The sequence below is a fragment of the Chlamydotis macqueenii genome, chromosome W (genome assembly GCF_036417535.1).
Source record: "Chlamydotis macqueenii isolate bChlMac1 chromosome W, bChlMac1.mat, whole genome shotgun sequence".
Lineage (NCBI taxonomy): Eukaryota > Metazoa > Chordata > Aves > Otidiformes > Otididae > Chlamydotis > Chlamydotis macqueenii.
This window is the reverse complement of record NC_141592.1, coordinates 52,856,470-52,876,821: the sequence shown is the minus strand read 5'-3', so window position 1 is coordinate 52,876,821 and position 20,352 is coordinate 52,856,470. Positions and strand designations below refer to the sequence as shown.

Here is a 20,352-nt window from a genome sequence, read left to right as displayed (position 1 = left end):
ACTTGAATGATCTCTCCGTGTCCTTATCTCAGACCTCAAGCTTCTTGTTATATTCTCTCTCCCCCAGTTGCCTCAGAGGGTGGGGAGAGCGAGTGAGGAACTGCATAGCTTGGTCCCAAGTGGGGCTAAACTACAACAGTTACAAAAAATAATCAGCTATTAATGAATGTAGCTACAAAGACATGGTTACTATTTCTCTAAACTGTAGTATCAGGTACAAGCTAAGTGACATGCTAAAAAATCCTATATTCTTTAATTGTTTTTTCCAATAAGAGTTTTTAAATAAGATTTTACTAAGAGAGTAACATCAAGAAAAAGGTATCTTCTACCAGAGGGCCTTGCCCATCTTGTCTGATTGGGTCTCCCCATGACAGGGCAGGCAAATAATTCAGCTGCTGTATTGTCTTAGCTCTGCAACAAAAGTTGTTAATATATTTTATTATGAAGAATACTACCTCATTATGTCCAAGTTTTAGCAATGAATTCTTCACTGTAAAACCTGAATCTGGTGATCAAATCCACCTGAACTTTTGTACTATAGTAATTATAATATGTTATAATTTAAATAATTTCATCAACTGTGACTATTATAATCTATTCACAAACTTGGAGCACAAGTTTGAAGGGTGAACTTCCACCCTTCCAGAGGAGAAGCTTAAATGAGCTGACCAAGTGAAAATCTTTCTCTGTACAGACACACATGACACACTTGGTCCTGACTGGAAAATTTCTGAAGCAAAGCAGTTTTGTCAGCAACTGCCAATTTATTGAAATTAAATCACTTTGCAAAAAGCACCAGTTTTAATTACACTTCATGCATTTTGTGCATCCAACTATGGCACACGCAGTTAACAGTCCGATGGAAATTGTCATTCTTCCCTATCAACTCATTTGGCTGGGACTTCAAGATCCTCATCTGCAAGTCAGTCTAGATATAGCACAGCCCCAACAACCTGCCATTTCCCCAGGTTTCTCAAGCTCAAGGGAATTCTTGCTGTTCTTCCAGACCTCCAGGTTAGATGCAGCCTGCTGAATTTCTCCTCAGATCAATATGATCCTTGTTCCTGGGACTACTAGCTTCCAGTTGGACAGATCCAGCACAGGTCTGAAAGAACTCTTCACAATTTGGAGGATTTGGCTAACTGTAATTGCCATACTTTATTTCATTTAAGAGAGTACAGCATATAAAATCAAACTGTCTGACATGTTTGCTACTTGACCTTTCCTTTCTGTCAGCATATTCATTAAACCAGTCTTCATGCAAAAAAAGCATATAGGGCTTTTTTTTTGTTTTTATTTTCTTAACTAAGTTAATCTCTTTGATTTTTTTTCTAAGTTAACTGTTATTAACAAAACTAGTACAGCTCCATCAAAGACATCTTTCCTCCATACATATGCTAATCTTGCCTTAATTTTGTACAAAAATATGTCCTAAACTATGATGACAAATTAAGATGAATAAAATATACAATATAGAGTTATGTGTGAAAAGAGAAGAGAAATAAAAATATTATATACTTGTTTTCATAACGCAGCCTTCAGCCTTGCATACACTTTATTCCTCTCTCAAACACTGGCATTTCTGCCCTCATTGTGCTCTAATTTCTGGTTAGTCAAATGATCTCTGCAAACAAAATTTACAGTGAAGGGAACAGGACCCTGCCCTTCCTGTATGAAAGCAGAGGCAGATTTCTAATTGTATATAATGAGTTTGAATCTACATTCAGTTTTCTTTAGGTGCAAAGATGAAAGGAAGCTGTTGGCTTTTGTTATATGTGGAAACTACAACAGGGTTCCTTTAACTTACAGATCTGATGTCAAGTTTCTATGGACTTAAATACAAGAGAGACTAAAGTGTAATGCTATGGAGAAGGTCCTGAAACAGATGTGATGCAGCTGGCAGCAAATGAAGAGTGCATGCTGGCAGACATGTCCGAAGTATCACAGGTTAGATAACTCATCCTGCAACAAAACTCTGCAGAAAAGGAGTTGCTACAAAAGAAATAATTTCCCAACTGAGGAACCCTATGTATTTTAAAGTCATCATTAATTTCTATCTCAAAGATTAGCCTAAAGCCCCCAAAATAAGCTTATTTTACTTCAAAATGAGCAAATACAGTCACCAGTACCTCCATCTCAAGGATCCTGACTGTTTGCCTTGACTTACCCGCTTATGAAGACGTTCTGCTTCCTCCTGATATGCAGCAAGCTGTTGCTTCCATTGTTTTACATTGGCCGTGGACTCCAGCAGGGCTGCTGTGAGCTTAGCATTATTACCCTTGAGTGTGGCCAGTTCTGCCTCCCAATGCTTGCTGATTGTCGAACTACACAGACAGAATGAGAATGGTCAGAGCCCTCAAATCTCTTCTTTCTCTTTTTTTTCTTAAAATGTCTTATAATTTTTTTTCAAAATATCCAGGAAAAATAGAATTATGCAAAAATCCTATGACTGGCTGTCCAAATGAGAATCCAAGTGCTCAAATAATCAAAACTTTAAATTCAGAAAATATTAATCAACAATTTTTTTAATATAGATATATCATTACTGGAAAACAACCTCTACCCTCCCAGTTCAACAAGGTACACTTTTAAAATAAAATTTTAAGGATGATGAAATCCACATCAGCTTCCCAAAAGCAACAGCGTGTAATTCTAGAATACGTATATGATTAGTCACCATTTTAAAATATACATATTGAGAGTAAGTGCTTTTTAAATCTACTACTTTATAAAATATATTGTAAAAAAAGATTTGTCACCAACTTGATTAAAAAGAGCTAATGTAGTGCTTTGGAACTACAGCTTAGTTGTCTTAATGCAAATCTTATATGCCTGAAATATACTTTCTTTATTAAATACCATATTTAATGTCTACTTACAGATTCAAAAGTTTTGAATTTCAACACCATAATACTGTTAATGTGCCTTTTTTCAGTAATATCAGCAAAGAGACCAAAGATCAAGATTCATAGACATATTTTTGCTTTATTGCACAGAGGAAGCTGATGTTTGGGTCTCTTGAAGTAGCCTATAGAGGAATAATCCTTGCTTACAGTTTAGATACTCTCTGAGGAAACATAGGGCTTTTGTGACAGGTGCGCTCGACCCCCTGACCAGACTGGCGGTGGTTTGGTGCAGGCTCCAGAGGAGGTCTGAGCCATAGCCAGGCCAACTCCTCTAGTTTCAATCTGTTATCTGAAAACCCATAAAGGAGCAGAGTGGCACAGTGAGCATTGATGAATAGAATCATAGAATAGTTTGGGTTGGAAGGGACCTTCAAAGGTCATCTAGTCCAACCTCCCTGCAAGGAGCAGGGACATCCCCGACTAGATCAGGTTGCTCAAAGCCTCATCCAGCCTGGCCTTGAACGTTTCCAGGGATGGGGCATCCACCACCTCCCGGGACAACCTGTTCCAGTGTTCTACCACCCTCACTGTAAAAAAAATTTTCCTAATATCCAATCTGAATCTACCGCCCTCTATTTTAAAACCATTACCCCTAGTCCTGTCACAACAGGCCCTATTGAACAGCCTCTCCCCATCTTTCCTGTAGGCCCCCTTGAGGTACTGGAAGGCCGCTATAAGGTCTCCCCGGAGCCTCCTCTTCTCCAGGCTGAACAGCCCCAACTCTCTCAGCCTGTCCTCATAGGAGAGGTGCTCCAGCCCTCTGATCATCTTTGTGGCCCTCCTCTGGACCCTCTCCAACTGGTCCATGTCCTCCTTATGTTGGGGGCTCCAGAACTGGATGCAGTACTCCAGGTGGGATCTCACGAGAGCGGAGTAGAGGGGCAGAATCACCTCCCTCGACCTGCTGGCCACGCTTCTTTTGATGCAGCCCAGGATGCGTTTGGCTTTCTGGCCTGCGAGCGCACATGTCAGCTCATGTTGAGCTTCTTGTCCACCATATGAGCTTGGAACACCGATCATGCAATTGACACATGAATAGCTGTTGGCTTTTACAAGACTCATTTATCAAGGAATAAAGTTGTGGGTACAAGAAGTCTCATGCATATCTTTCCCCATCACATGTAATTTGTCTACGAGCCAACCACTTTATTCCATAAATATGACAGCCTAAGTGGGCCTTCTTTGAGCTCTCCTTGCTAGGTAGCATTGTTGCATGGTGGTGATGTCCCCTTGAGCTGGGATGCCCCTCAAGATTGCTCCTCGAGGTAGAGAGACCTTTCATCAACAGATCATCTTTGGTAAATGACCGATAGCGCACATAATGTTGTAGTAGGATAACTTTGATTTTGCCTTGGTAATTTTGCATACTAAATTGATGCTAGTGCAACATTACACAAACCCTGCATATATAATCCCTCGGCATAAACTGCTGACCAAGTCTGAGGCCAAATCTGGACCTAGCCACACCTAGACTCCTCTCTGAGAAGGAGTTTAGAAATCAAGGGGGTCCATTCTGAACCTCTGACTCAATGGGAGGGCCCTCCCTCCCTACTCTCTTCGTCTTCGGTATCTCTCTCTGTGAAGCTTTCTAACTCGAATATAACTCAATTTTCCTTTCTATGCTTTTCCATGCAGTAATTAATAGAGTGAACCTTGCCATTGAACTTTGTTAAGTCGCACTTTAACAATATCATATTAAAACCACTTTTGCTAATACCTTTGACAGTGATTCTTTAAGAGTCTAAATCTCCCATTTGTGACAGCTTTATTTTTTCATGGATAATTAGTCTGCCATCATACACAGACCTTATCCTTGCACTCAGTATGCAAGGGAAAAACATCTCAGACACATCAGGTGAATGTATTACTATGCGAATAGTTAATTAATGTTTACTTGTATAATGTCCACAGCATGTGAGGTGCACATCTATATGGAAAATACATATAGAAAATAATTCATTTTGTCTAATTAGCTTACTATTAAAGGCATCATTGAAAATCAATGATCTGTAACTCTGGCCAAAATGATTTTGTATATAAGTTTATGGTGAATTACAAGTAACTTGTATAATATAATCATTTATTATAATAAATATGTTTTAACATGCTTAATTTAATTATAAATTATTATTATTTTGCATGTGAGTTTATAGGTTTATTTGAACTTTCTACATATGAATACTTAAACATTCTGTCACCATTCTGCCCATCAAGTTTCTTTCGTCCGCTTCATGCATATGCAGAGTCCATCCCATAAAAGCATATTTCAAAACCATTATGATTCCTACAAAAGCTCCTTAGGTGTTCAAAGTCAACCAGTCACTGAGGAACATTCATTACCAATTCAGATCACATCTACTATTTCACTAAAACGTGATGTCTGATTCTTCCACACTCCAGTATTTCCTTCCAAGTACACCACTTAATCCTCTTGAACAGGAATACAAGTTCCTTCAAAAGAAGAATACGTGTTCTTTCAAATTGCTCTAGCATTTCATGATCTATTCAACTAATTAGAAGTTCACCACTGGAAATTTTAAATCTTAAATGACTAAACTAAAATAACGATAATCCTATTTCATAAGGAACACTGACTCACATATGAAAGAAGATGAGAATTATTTTTTGTAACAATGTCTACTCTTCTGTTTCACTGATCAGATTTACTTTTTATTTACAGTAGCACAGAAGATAAAAAAATTCCATAAAAAACATGCTAAAAAATCTAGTTAATTATCATATTCACAATTCCTCTTTGATGTTCTGATCCAGCAAACAAATATCCACACCAGCAATTTCATGCAAGTGAGTAAGCCCATAACCAATCCTGGCAGTGCCAACTTACTTTTTTTCTAATACTTTCTTGACAAATGTCGTAGTTCAGCTTCGATTGGGACCAGACTATGCAGTCTCTTTCTCATTCCCCCCACCCTCCGAGAGAATAGGGAGAGAGAATATAAGAAAAAAGGCTCGAGGTTTGAGATAAGGACAGGGAGGAAATCCTGTTATGGGATTACCGTTATGGGCAAAACAGACTCGACTTGGGGAAAACTATTCATTTATTACTAAAACCAAAGCAGGATAATGAGACAGAGAACAAGATAACCTCCCCCTACCCCTCCCTCTTCCCAGGCTTAACATTATCTCTACCTCCTTCCCCCCTTGAGCGGCACAGGGGGAATGGGGGTTATGGTCAGTACATCACACGTTGTTTTACATCACTGCTTTGTCATCAGGTGAAGAACTCCTCACATTCCTCCTCTGCTCCAGCGTGGGGTCCTACCCACAGGCTGCAGTCCTTCTTCAAACTGCTCCAGCGTGGGTCGTTTTTCCACGGGGTGCAGTCCCTTCAGAACGGCTGCCGCAGCGGGCCCTCCACGAGACACAGCCGCCTTCAGGCATCCACCTGCCCCAGCATGGGGTCCTTCACGGGCTCCAAGTGGATCTCTGCCCCTCCGTGGACCTCCATGGGCTGCAGGGGGACAACCTGCTCCACCATGGTTGTCACCACAGGCTGCAGGGGAATTCTGGCCAGGAGCCATGTTACTCCTCCCCCTCCTTCTTCACTGACCTTGGTGTCTGCAGCTGTTCCTCTCACAAGAAATTCTTCACAACAGGCAGGCAGACGCCTCTCAGGTTCTCTTCACATCTCATGTCCTCTCCACTTCTTGCAGCCGGGTTGGGCCGAGTCAGGCCCAGTCGGCCACCCAGCGGGAGGCCAGAGGGTGAGGGCCACAAGGCCCACAAGGCTTGCACATCCCCCTCTCTGCCCCTGCTCAGCATCTTCACATCTTCTCTCCTTTTTTTTTTTCTGTTTTTCCCTTTCTTTAATACGTTATCGCAGAGGCATTATCAGGGAACATTCTGCTACCAATTGACTCAGCCCTGGCCAGCAGTGGGTCTGCCCTAGGCCCGGCCGAGTCCACTAGACAAAGAGGAAACTACTTCTAGAAGCTTCTTACAGGAACTACCACCGTAGCCCCCCCCCACTAAATAAAATCAGAACAGTAGTCTACACTTATGCTGCTGAAATAACACAGCCCCCAACTACTACACCAAGATATGCAAAGCATAGAGAAGAACAGTTGCAGAAGAAGATATACCTGGCCAGAGAAGATGTGTTATAACAAAGTGAAACTGAACATTTTTCAGCATGTGCAGATTAAAAATTACAAGTAGTAAGATGTACACTGAAGCATGACCTCCACACCTCTCATTTTGACCTTGTTAACTCCTGTCAGTCCCTTCCAGTTCATACAGACATGAATATCTCTTCCCTTGATCACTATCTTGACAACAACCCCCTTCAAACCTTTACCCCTGTCTTCTGTCACAGAGGTGCCCACACTTGTCTAAGCTCGCCAACCCTCTCGGCAGCAACGCAGTTCCCACTCCACCAGCCATCCTCGCTGTGCGATGCTGTGGCACCTCGTCCTGCGCATGAAGCTCCAACCTTTGCCCCATGGCTGCCAAGTGGCCCCACATGTGCCTTTCCCTGTGCTCCAGTCCACTCCTTTTGGACCTTCACAGTGTAAGTATGTACTATCACGTCAGAGCAGAATATAGCTTTCCTAATCGTGGAAGAAATGAACTTGTTATGCTAGTGTTATTTCAGTGAAGCATGGCCAGCTTCAGCAACTCTCATGTCCCCTATAGCTGAACTCATTGGAGATCACACCATCTTTTCTTTTGAAAAGCACCTAGTGATTGATCAACAGCGATTGATCAACAGCTCCAGGAGTAAAGGTATGCCTACCTAGTTGCCAATTTAACATTATGAAATGCCTCTACAAAAACATGTCCATTTAACCAGCACTAACACAATCCTGGATACTTCAGTTTCCATCTCTTTCATTTAAGTGTTACATAGTGCCTTCATAGTGCCTTAGAGAGCCTTCATTACAGCTAACAACTAAATCCAACCAAAGCAGTTGATTTCCAAACTAAGTTCTATCATCAACTTGAAAAACATAATGGTGCTTGGAAAATAACTGGAATCTTTTGGAATATACATTTTTAGAAATAGTAGTTTCCATCTGATTGAGACAGTGTTCCTTGACGCTCACACACACAAAAAGATTTTTTTCTTTCTATATGAAAAAAATTGTCAGAAAGCACCTGAAAGCATTTTCTGTCTGGGTTAAACAATAATATATATATGTCTTCACTCCAGCTTTTTAGTATTAAAAAAAAAGAGTAACCTATATGAATTTTTATTTATTTATAATAAAAACCTTATCTAGTACAAAATTCAATTAATTTCAAAGGGTTTGAAAAAATTTGCACTTTTTTGGTAATAGCTAACTAAGAAACTTGAAGCTACCGTTAGCAACACAAATGATTCTCATGAGAATCATCATGACAAGTGACCCTCAAAATGTAGAGTTATTCTAGCTAGTGGTATTTAGGAGGACAATAAACTAAAACTAGGCACTCACACTGCATACATGAAGTGGACAGAAAAAATGCAAAGCATGTAAAAATTTTGTAACCTCTACTCTACACCATCAAAAATTACAACAGGGTAGTTTCAAAAAATATCTTCAGTAATGGTCAATGCAGAGCAAAATGTAGTTACTATACTGGCATACTAGAAAATATATTTACATACGCAAAGCAAGGAGGTAGATCTTACAGCTGTCATTTTTAAAAAACAAAAAACCCTAATATCACTAGTCCTGTGGGGTCCTTATAACAACTTCTTTTCACAAAAACATTGATAGACAATTCCAACACACAAACAGTAGGTTTAAATGAACTTGTTACAGAACACTGAAATGCAACATTGGTAATACTCCTTCAACATGCACAGAGTGCTCTTAAAAAGCACGATGTCTTGTAAAACATGTAATAAATGCACTGGTGACAACTGAAGTATAAAAATAAACACAATCATTTGAAATTATTATTTCCAGATATAGAATCATAGAATGGTTTGGGTTGGAAAGGACTCGTTCCAATCCCCCTGCAAGGAGCAGGGACACCTTCCACTAGACCAGGTCGCTCAAAGCCCCATCCAACCTGGCCTTGAATGTTCCCAGGGACGGGGCATCCACCACCTCTCTGGGCAAGCTGTTCCAGTGCCTCACCACTCTCACTGTATAAAATTCCTTCCTTATGTCCAATCTAAATCTACACTCTTCCACTTTAAAGCCATTACCCCTTGTCCTTTGACTACATGACCTCATAAAAAGTCCCTCTACAGTTTTCTTGTGGGCCCCCTTGAGGTACTGGAAGACCGCTATCAGGTCTCCCCAGAGCCTCCTCTTCTCCAGGCTGAACAGCCCCAACTCTCTCAGCCTGTCCTCATAAGAGAGGTGCTCCAGCCCTCTGATCATCTTCATGGCCTTCCTCTGGAACCCCTCCAATGGGTCCATGTCCTTCTTATGCTGGGGGCTCCAGAACTGGACACAGTACTCCAGGTGGGGTCTCACCAGAGCAGAGTAGAGGGGCAGAATCACCTCCCTTGATCTGCTGGCCACACTTCTTTTGATGCAGCCCAGGATATGGCTGGCTTTCTGGGCTGCGAACGTGCATTATTGACCTTGACAGGCTGGAGAGGTGGGCCTGTGCCAATCTCATGAAGTTCAAAAAGGCCAAGTGCAAGGTCCTGCACCTGGGTCATGGCAATCCCAGGCACAAATACAGGCTGGGCGGGGAATGGATTGAGAGCAGCCCTGAGGAGAAGGACTTGGGAGTGCTGGTGGAGGAGAAGCTCAACATGAGCAGACAATGAGCCCTTGCGGCCCAGAAGGCCAACCGCATCCTGGGTTGCATCAAGAGAAGCGTGGTCAGCAGGTCGAGGGAGGTGATTCTGCCCCTCTACTCTGCCCTGGTGAGACCCCACCTGGAGTACTGTGTCCAGTTCTGGAGCCCCCAACATAAGAAGGACATGGACCAGTTGGAGCAATTCCAGAGGACGCCACGAAGATGATAAAAGGGCTGGAGCACCTCTCCTATGAGGACAGGCTGAGAGAGTTGGGGCTGTTCAGCCTGGAGAAGAGGAGGCTCCGGGGAGACCTGATAGCGGTCTTCCAGTACCTCAAGGGGGCCTACAAGAAAGATGGGGAGAGGCTGTTCAGTAGGGCCTGTTGTGACAGGATGAGGGATAATGGTTTTAAAATAGAGGGAGGTAGATTCAGATTGGATATTAGGAAAAAATTTTTTACAATGCGAGTTGTAGAACACTGGAACAGGTTGCCCAGAGAGGTGGTGGAAGCCCCATCCCTGGAAACATTCAAGGCCAGGCTGGATGAGGCTCTGAGCAACCTGATCTAGTTGGAGATGTCCCTGCTCCTTGCAGGGGGGTTGGACTAGATGACCTTTGAAGGTCCCTTCCAACCCTAACCATTCTATGATTCTATGATTCTATCATTATCAGCTCATGTTGAGCTTCTCATCCACCAGTACCCCCAAGCCCTTCTCCTCAGGGCTGCTCTCAATCCATTCTCTACCTAGCCTGTATTTGTGCCTGGGATTGCCCCAACCCAGGTGCAGGACCTTGCACTTGGCCTGGTTGAACTTCATGAGGTTCTCACGAGCCCACCTCTCCAGCCTGTCAAGGTCCCTCTGGATGGCATCCCTCCCCTTCAGCATGTCAACTGCACCACAAAGCATGGTGTCATCGGTGAACTTGCTGAGGGTGCACTCTATCCCACTGTCCATGTCGCTGACAAAGGTGTTGAATAGGGTCAGGCTCATCACGGACCCCTGAATAATGCCACTCATCACAGGTCTCTACCTGGACATCAGGCCATTGACCACTACTCTCTGAGTGCGGCCATCCAGTCAATGCCTTATCCACTGAGTGGTCTGTCCATCAAAGCCATGCCTCTCCACTTTAGAGAGAAGGATGTCATGTGGGACAGTGTCAAAAGCTTTGCACAAGTCCAGGTAGATGATATCCGTTGCTCGTCCCTTGTCCACCAATGCTGTCACCCTGTCATAAAAGGCAGGTGGTGAAAGCCTTTGGCAGTTTTTCCCTCTGGTGCCCACATATCTATAGTTATAGGGGCTGTGGCTGCACTTCCTGGAGTCCTTGCTGGGGCTCGAACCCCCCCACCCTCAGCACCAGCCGGGGCGGCGGCAGGGCTCGTTAAACCCAAGAACAGCATGCTGGTAGCGGAGGTGGACCCGTCGGCTGGAGTTAAGGCCACAAAAGCAGATGCGGCAACTGAACGCTCGGCTTTCATGCTTATCAATGTTTCGTTAATTAGCTTCCACACGGTGGAGATCCCTTACTTATTTCATCCCACAGCTTTTTTCCTATCTTTTCCCATGTCGGGAGTTCAAAAGGATCATCAACTGTGGGGATTAATTCCCTTTTCTTTGCCCACTGCAGCAAAGCTTCTAGGATGGCCAAGTCATAACTCAGTCCTCTCATAGAGAGCATAATAATTCTAGGGCTACCTCCTTTTCCATTACTGCCGGCAGTTTCACAATTGGCGCTCCCCGATTAAGGCGCCCCTTTTACTCCCTGATTAAGTATTCACAATTGGCGCTCCCTGATTAAGGCACCCCTTTTTCCCTGATTAAGTACTCACAATTGGTGCTCCCTGATTAAGGCACCCCTTTTTCCCTGATTAAGGCACCCCTTTTTCCCTGATTACATACTCACAATTGGTGCTCCCTGATTAAGGCACCCCTTTTTTGCAGCTTGTCCTGTAGCCCTGGCAGACGGCGAACCCCTGTTTCAACGGTTCAGGCTCCGGATCGTCGCATCTGAAGGACAAATACGTAGTCGATCTTGCCCCCTGGTCACTGCTCCCAGTGCTTCTCTGCCTCCGCTGCTCCGATAGCAGTGTCTTCTAGTAAGTCCCTGTTCGGGCGCCATTTGCGAGCGACGGAGGAACGTACGACAAAGACTCAATATGAGTAATAAGCGTAGCTCGATTTATTAGTCCCGGGTGCGCATATTTATATTGCTAAGATAAAATATGCCTACTAGTCATTGCGTGATTGGCTTAAGCTCTAACGGTTACATTTGCATATCCTTCCTACTTGCAGTTAGCTAACCTGGAAAGTCCCGTACTTTTCATGTTTTCACTTTCTCAAAGTTGTTTGCGATCTTCTTCAAGGTTGCTTCGTTTACTTTCTCACAGGAAGCTGCATTACTTTCTCACAGGCGGCCTCATTATTTTCTCACAGGTGGCTTCAGTACTTTCTTACAGGCAGCTTCATTACTTTCTCACAAGCGGCTTCAGTGATGTCCTTGAGGCCTGCTGCTCACAAACATAACAATTCCATTCGGTCTGGATTGTTCACTAAGTGTCCCTGATACTCCAGGTATCTAACAACTGACCTTGGCGTCTGCAGCCGTTCCTCTCACATGAAAAGTTCTTCATAACAGGCTGGCAGACACCTCTCAGAATCTCTTAACATCATCCAGCTCATCTCCTCTCCACTTCTTGCAGCCAGGCTGGGCCGAGTCAGGCCCAGTCGGTCGCCTGGCAAGAGGCCAGAGGGTGAGGCCTGCAAGGCCCATGAGGCCTGTGCCTCCCCCTCTGCGCCTCTGCCCCTGCTCAGCTTCTTCACATCTTTTCTTCTCTTTTTTTTTTCTGTTTTCCCTGTCTTAAATACGTTATCGCAGAGGCGTTATCATGGGACATTCTGCTACCAATCGGCTCGGCCTTGGCCAGCAGCAGGTCCGCCCTAGGCCCAGCCAAGTCCACTGAACAAAGGGGAGCAACTTCTAGCAGTTTCCTACAGAAGCTACCACCTTAGGCCCCCCCCCTCACTAAACAAAACCACAACAGCTGTATTCCATGGCACTTTACCCATAAGACCCCTGAAGAGGCCAAAGTCTGTTCTCCTGAAGTCGAGGGCAGAGAGCTTGCCGAGAATTTCATTCTGTCATTCACAGAGGTTCCAGATCCTTTAAAAATAAGCAATAGTCTAGTCCTAATTTATTCACTTTCTTGCTATGTTTTCCCATGTTAGTTAAGTTACCTGTCTAGAGTAGATGAAAAACTTTTCTATTTTTCTTAAATATCACTTTTAAGGTTGTTTGTTGTTTTGGAGTTGGTTTTTTTGTTTGTTTTTTTTTTTTTTTTTAAATCTGACAGTCTGCATCCTACACCAGACACATGCAAAATAAATTAGTATTATTATGTATTGTGTTCTTTTGTTGCTTCGTCAGGGAAAGAATTCAACATACTTCACTACATTATTTGTAAAGAATCATTTTGAGTATAAGTACTATATTCTGTAATGTCTAATATTTAAGTGATGACAGATGCATTATTGAAGATGCAACTTATTGACAAGAAGCAGTCATTAAGAGGCAACTTAAGAGGCAATATTGGTTAATGTTACCTTTATTCCATTTGTTGCACTGAATTTCAAGAGTGTAATTTGTAAATCAAGTCTGCTCATGTGTGTAATCAGATTTTATTTTCATTGTAATGCTTATGTAATTAACTTACCTGTAGATATTTCTAATAATGATTCCATAAGCATGGACAATATATTACATTTAGAACTATAGAGTTAATATACTAAGTTAAAAAGCAAAGCTCCTTGCAAAGAAAAGGAGTAAACAGAAGCACCTTACTGGGAGAATGTTGCATAGTTTCAATGCTACTGGAGATGACAGTCAGTAGGGCATCCTAAACTTGATTGCACATTGCTCTTTGGTGTCGTAAGCACATTGACATACTGCTGTCAGTGCTGTAAAAAGTACAGTAATGGCTGGTTTTAACCTATAAATATACTGTAATTTAAATTTTTCCTACAAAATAAATTTATATTTAATTGTTGCCTGATACATGTACTTAAAATTTGAAATTTTAGGAGAGTTGAAGGTGAGTGGGCATGCCAGTATATTTTGGGGCAGAGCTGTTGTATGTACGTTTCTTTGCACTTACCATTCAGTTTGACTATTAATCCAAAACTCCGAGCTCTGACTGTGGTGAATCTGCAACCTGATGTTTTTTTAATTGTGATTCAGGTCTTCTATATTCTGCGGCCCAGAGCTTCAAAATTTGACAGAAGTGGTCATTTTTTCAGTTCTCAAATATGAATGCTCTGATGTACCTCTAATATGGAAAATGACCAAGCAATGAGTTTTACTCTGCTGAGTTTCTAATATTAATGTAGAGTATTATTTGAAGCTGACATCTAAGGCTATTAACTAGTAGTGCATCCATTTGGAAAGAGTAAGAAGGATGATAGCTGTTTTGGTGAGTATAGTCCACGCTCTGCAGAGATTTTATTCCAGAGACTGTCACCTATTCAGTAATTTGTTTGCCATAGACCAGCTTGATTTCTCAGATTCTTTTAGGAACACTTTTTTGATTTCTGAATTGGGAAATAGATGCTGGGGATTAGGGACACTCACTTAACATCTCCCAGCTGTGTTACTGTGGTTGCTGTATGTTTTGGATTTCATCTTACGTATATATAAATACAGCATCATAAGATGAACACTCAATAAATATACACGGCTGCAGATTGTCTTACATGAATGAAGCCAGTAAAGGATAATGACACTAACTCTTTAAAGCCTGTGGAATAAATGAGAAATAATCAAAAGAAAACCAATTAGTCATTCACTAGCTTTGTGAAATATTATTGGTAGACTTACTTAAAGATTTTTCTTCAAGTCAAGCACAATGTGCTAGTGTTTAACTCCATTATATTCAAAAAGATATATTAAACACATATTTTATTGTAAAAAACTGTACAAGTTTACTATACCTAAAAATACTCTATATTAAAAAGTATTAACAAATATTTTTTAAAAAAGTAAAAAAAACCTAAACAAAATTTTCTAGCAATACCTAAAGACTAAAAGTTTTAACTGTCTGCCTTTTACTCTTTTTTTCTTTAGTGCAGCTTTTCTGCAATGCAAGTTTATTGCTGTACATTTAATATTTTTTAATATCATGAAACAGAACTTCAAAATATGTAGACAAAGTACTGAATTCACCTTCTTGTACATGCAATGTAGCATCATACTCACAGTCTTTGTCCTTTAAAATGATTCATTTTCTATTATTATTATTAAAGGATATTTAGAATCACAGAATAGTTAGGGACCTTTAAAGGTCATCTAGTCCAACCCCCCTGCAAGGAGCAGGGACATCTTCCACTAGATCAGGTTGCTCAGAGCCTCATCCAACCTGGCCTTGAATGTTCCCAGGGATGGGGCATCCACCACATCTCTGGGCAACCTGTTCCAGTGTTCTACCATCTTCAGTGTAAAAAAAATTTCTTCCTTATATTCAGTCTGAATCTACCGCTATTTTAAAACCATTACCTCTCACCCTATCAAAACAGGCCCTTTAGCAGGGTTTCTCCCCATCTTTCTTATAAGCCCCCTTTAGGTACTGGAAGACCGCTATCAGGTCTCCCCGGAGCCTCCTCTTCTCCAGGCTGAACAGCCCCAACTCTCTCAGCCTGTCCTCATAGGAGAGGTGCTCCAGCCCTCTGATCATCTTCATGGCCCTCCTCTGGACTCGGTCCAACAGGTCTACCTCTTTCTTATGTTGGGAGCTCCAGAGCTGGACACAGTACTCCAGGTGGGGTCTCACCAGGGCAGAGTAGAGGGGCAGAATCACCTCCCTCGACCTGCTGGCCACACTCCTTTTGATGCAGCTCAGGATATGGCAGGTTTTCTGGGCTGCGAGCGTGCATTATCAGCTCACGTTGAGCTTCTCATCCACCAGTACCCCCAAGCCCTTCTCCTCAGGGCTGCTCTCAATCCATTCTCTACCTAGCCTGTATTTGTGCCATGACCCAGGTGCAGGACCTTGCACTTGACCTGGTTGAACTTCATGAGGTTCTCACGAGCCCACCTCTCCAGCCTGTCAAGGTCCCTCTGGATGGCTTCCCTCCCCTCCAGCATGTCGACCGCACCACACAGCATGGTGTCATCAGTGAACTTGCTGAGGGTGCGCTCTATCCCACTGTCCATGTCACCGACAAAGATGTTGAACAGGGCCGGGCCCAACACGGACCCCTGAGGGACGCCACTCGTCACTGGTCTCCACTTGGACATTGAGCCGTTGACCACCACTCTCTGAGTGTGGCCATCCAGTCAATGCCTTATCCACTGAGTGGTCTGTCCATCAAACCCATGCCTCTCCAGTTTAGAGAGAAGGATGTCATGTGGGACAGTGTCAAATGCCTTGCAGAAGTCCAGGTAGATTGTCAGTTGCTTGTCCCTTATTCACCAACGCTGTAACCCCGTCATAGAAGGCCACCAAATTGGTCAGGCACGATCTGCCCTTCGTGAAGCCATGTTGGCTGTCACCAACCACCTCCTTGCTCTCCATGTGCCTTAGCATTGTTTCCAGAAGGATCTGCTCCATGACCTTGCCAGGCACAGTGGTGAGGCTGACCGGCCTGTAGTTCCCCGGGTCTCCTTTGTTTCCCTTTTTAAAAATGAGGGTTATGTTTTCCCTTTTCCAGTCAGTGGGAACCTCATCGGACTGACACAACTTCTCAAATACGATGGCCAGCGGCTTGACAACTTCATCCGCCAGTTCCCTCAGGACCTGTGGATGCATCTCATTGGGTTCCATGGATTTGTGCACCTTCGGGTTCCTTAGATGGTCCTGAACCTGCTCCTCTCCTACAGTGGGTGATTCTTCATTCTACCAGTCCCTCCCTTTGCCTTCTGCGACTTGGGCAGTGAGGCTAGAACACATGCCAGTGAAGACTGAGGCCAAAAAGTCATTGAGTACCTCAGCCTTCTCCATGTCCTGGGGAACCAGGTCACCAGTTTCCTTCTGGAGAGGGCCTACATTCTCCCTGGACTTGCTTTTGTTCCCAATGTACCTATAGAAGCTTTTCTTGTTGTCCTTGATGTCCCTGATCAGATTTAATTCCTTCAGGGCTTTAGCCTTCCTTACCTGATGCCTGGTCACTTGGACAGTCTTTCTGTATTCCTCCCAGGCTACTCGTCCTTGCTTCCACCCTCTGCAGGCATCCTTCTTGTGTTCGAGTTTGTCCAGAAGCTCCTTGTTCATCCATGCAGGCCTCCTGGCGTTTCAGCCTGACGTTCTCTTTGTTGGGATGCATTGATCCTGAGCTTGGAGGAGGTGATTCTTGAATATCATCCAACTTTCCTGGGCCCCTCTTCCCTCCAGGGCTTTATCCCATGGTACTCTGCCAAGCAGATCCCTGAAGAGGCCAAAATCTGCTCTCCTGAACTCCAGGGCAGAGAGCTTGCTGTGTGCCCTCCTCACTGCCCCAAGGATCTTGAACTCCACCATCTCATGGTTACTGCAGCCAAGGCTGCCCTTGAGCTCCACTTTCCCCAACAGCCCCTCCTTGTGGGTGAGAACAAGGTCCACCATAGCACCTCTCCTCATTGGCTCCTCTGTCACTTGGAGAAGGAAGTTATCATCATTCCAGGAACCTCCTGGATTGCTTATGCCCTGCTGTGTTGTCCCTCCAACAGATATCGGGATGGTTGAAGCCCCCATGAGGACCAGGGCTTGTGCACATGAGGCTGCTCCTATCTGACTGCAGAGGGCCTCATCCGCTCAGTCCTTCTGGTCAGGTGGTCTGTAGCAGACCCCCCACTATAATGTCCTCTTTCCCTGCCCTCCCTTTAATCCTGACCCATAAACTCTCTGCCAGCTCCTCATCCATCCCCAGGTGGAGCTCCATGCACTCCAGCTGGCTGTTGACATTGAGGGCAACACCCTCTCCTCATCTCCTCTGCCTGTCCTTCCTAAAGAGCCTGTATCATTCCATTGCAATACTCCAGTCATAGGAGTCCTCCCACCACGTCTCCGTGATGCCAATATAGTTGCAGCCCTGCAGGCGTGCACACATCTCTAACTCTTCTTGTTTGTTCCCCATGCTACACACATTAGCATAGAGGCACTTAAGCTGGGACCTTTTTGAAGCCGACTTGCTGGCTTGGAGCAGCTGGCATTCCTTTGAGCTGCATTCTAAGTGCTCTCATACTTACCTGCGATCCTTCCCCGGGTTCTGGGCACATGTTCCTGGCACTGGCACCATACTGACAGTAGTGGGATGAATTGTGCTTCTCCTCCCCAGGCAATGTTAGTTTAAAGCCCTCTTTACCAGCTTGGCAAGCCTTTGGCTGAAGACAGTCTTCCCCTTCTCTGTCAGTTGGGCCCCATTAGCCCCCAGTAGACCAGGTTTCTCAAAATGAGTCCCGTGGTCTAATCAGTCAAACCCCTGGCTGTGGCACCATTCCTGTAGCCATTCGTTGACTTGTCAGATTCGACTGGCCCTTTCAGGCCCCTTCCCTTTGACCAGGAGGATTGATGAAAAGACTACCTGCGCCCAGAGTCCTTAACTGTTGCTCCCAGGGCTCTGTAATCCTTCTTGATGCTCCTCATGCTGCTCTTGGCTGTATCACTGGCACCCACATGAAACAGCAGCAGCTGATAATAGTCTGTGGGCAGTACTATGTTTGGTTGTCTCTTGGTAACATCCCTGATACAAGCCCCCAGTAAGCAGCACACCTCTCTAGAGAGCGCATCAGCTCAGCAAATGGGTGCCTCCATACCTCTCAGAAGGGAGTCACCCACTACTATCACCCATCGTCTCTTCTTGGTAGCACTGGTCATTATATGAGCAGGCCAGGCTGCCTTGCTCAACTCCAGCATCTCTCCTGATGTGCTGGGTCTTACTTCTTCAGCCTGCAGAGCAGCAAAGTGGTTTTGCAAGGGCACCTCAGGTTTCAGGGGAAGGCTCTTCCTCCTGCTTCCTCTTCCTCCTCCTCTTGCCTTTGCAAGCTTCCGCTCTTTAGCATCATTGTCCCCGCTCCCTTCTGCATGTGCCAGTGGGGAACTTTTTGGCTGTTTGGTCAGGGGCTGTGGTTCCAGTGCAAACTGCACTTGGAACCAGCTATTTAAGTCCTTCTCAGCCTCCCTGATGCTACACAGCCTTCTCATGGCCTCCTGCAGCTCAGCCACCTGCTGCAGGAGGTCCTCCACCTGGGCACACCTCTTGCAGGCAGGACTGCTGCCTGTCCCTGCCCCAGGAGAAAGGTCCAGGCACTTCCTGCAGTCCGAGGTCTGCACTGCAGCCTCTCCCATCAGCAGCTCCCTTTGCATGGATGCATCAGCCACCACTGAGGTAGATGGTGCAGACCCCCCAGCCAGAGCTGCAGCCTTTGCCCTCAGGCGAGTGCCTGCCATTCTGCCTTGAGAGTCAGGTAGGACCAGTGCCTTTGGCCAGTGCTGAGGTGCGTGTGCACTTCTCGGTTTCCTCTGAGATTCCCCGGTTTGAAAGAAAGGTACTTCTAAAATATCTGAGTTCTTCATATACAATCTAGTTTGGTTTTTTTAAAATATTATATTGTAAGTAGTGGAGAAGTCACATGTTTTTGATTTGTGCTTTTCCATTATCTTTTTTAAGTGATTGCAAGTGGAGGCCTGTTTTCTCCATGTAATAGTATAGCTATCATGATGCTTCATATGGAGTTGATTAATAAATCATCTGTTACATTGTTTAAATTGTGCAGTTTGAGCATGCATTGATGATTTTGTACACTAAGAGCTCACGTTCCTGCCGAAATTTAATGGGATCAAAATAATGTACTGAAGAAGATAAATTATAGTTAATATAAATGGTTTGTATGAAATGCATGATTCTTCATTTTTTTTCTTATTCCTGTGACTTTCAAACAGTAATATACAGAGGGAGTGTGATGCAAATTAGAGAAGTTTAAGGTAAAGGAATGACATAATCAATTATGTTTGAAAGACCATGAATGTGCTTGGCCTTATATAAGCAACATGGGGTATAGTGAGATGTCTCAGAGAAGTCTGCTGCCTTCTGTGATGAGTACTTCTTGTCCTGCCTACTGCCACTATCTGAACAAATTATTTCCACCCTCTCTGCAACAGCCTTTTTTGTGTCGCATCATCCCCCACCCGACCCTGCCTTGCTCTGTCACTCATCTTTAAATTAAACCACACTGAGTGGGTCAGCCCAGCACAGGCCATGTTGGACTGGGCTGCACTGTTGGGTTGCCTTTGCAAGGTCTGGTCATTCGTCCACTTCTTCCAGTGCTCATGGTCAGTAGATAGGATCAAGAAAAGCTGCATGCTAGAAAGTGACACTCACAGCATGTCTACTCTCATTTAATCCTTTCCTGGAAAAGATGGGAGAAGGGAAGATTGCAGGACTTCTCCTCAGTCAAAGGTAGCATTAGTTAAACATGCTTGATTATAGAATCACAGAATCATTAGGGTTGGAAGGGACCTTCAAAGGTCATCTAGTCCAACCCCCCTGCAAGGAGCAGGGACATCTCCACTAGATCAGGTTGCTCAGAGCCTCATCCAACCTGGCCTTGAACGTTTCCAGGGATGGGGCTTCCACCACCTCTCTGGGCAACCTGTTCCAGTGTTCCACCACCCTCAGTGTAAAATGTTTTTTCCAGATGTCTAATCTGAATCTACCTCCCTCTATTTTAAAACCATTACCCCTCGTCCTATCACAACAGGCCCTGCTA

At 44.1% G+C, this 20,352-nt stretch overlaps 1 protein-coding gene across 1 annotated transcript in view; it reads right to left on the bottom strand.

The window, feature by feature from the left end:
- The window catches only part of LOC147596808 (homer protein homolog 1-like), a 77,953-nt gene that overhangs the window by 20,724 nt on the left and 36,877 nt on the right, over window positions 1–20,352 (bottom strand). The window contains exon 4 of the mRNA XM_086769552.1: window positions 2,168–2,324. Coding sequence (XP_086625678.1) covers window positions 2,168–2,324 — 157 coding nt within the window. The remainder of the gene's footprint in view (window positions 1–2,167; window positions 2,325–20,352) is intronic.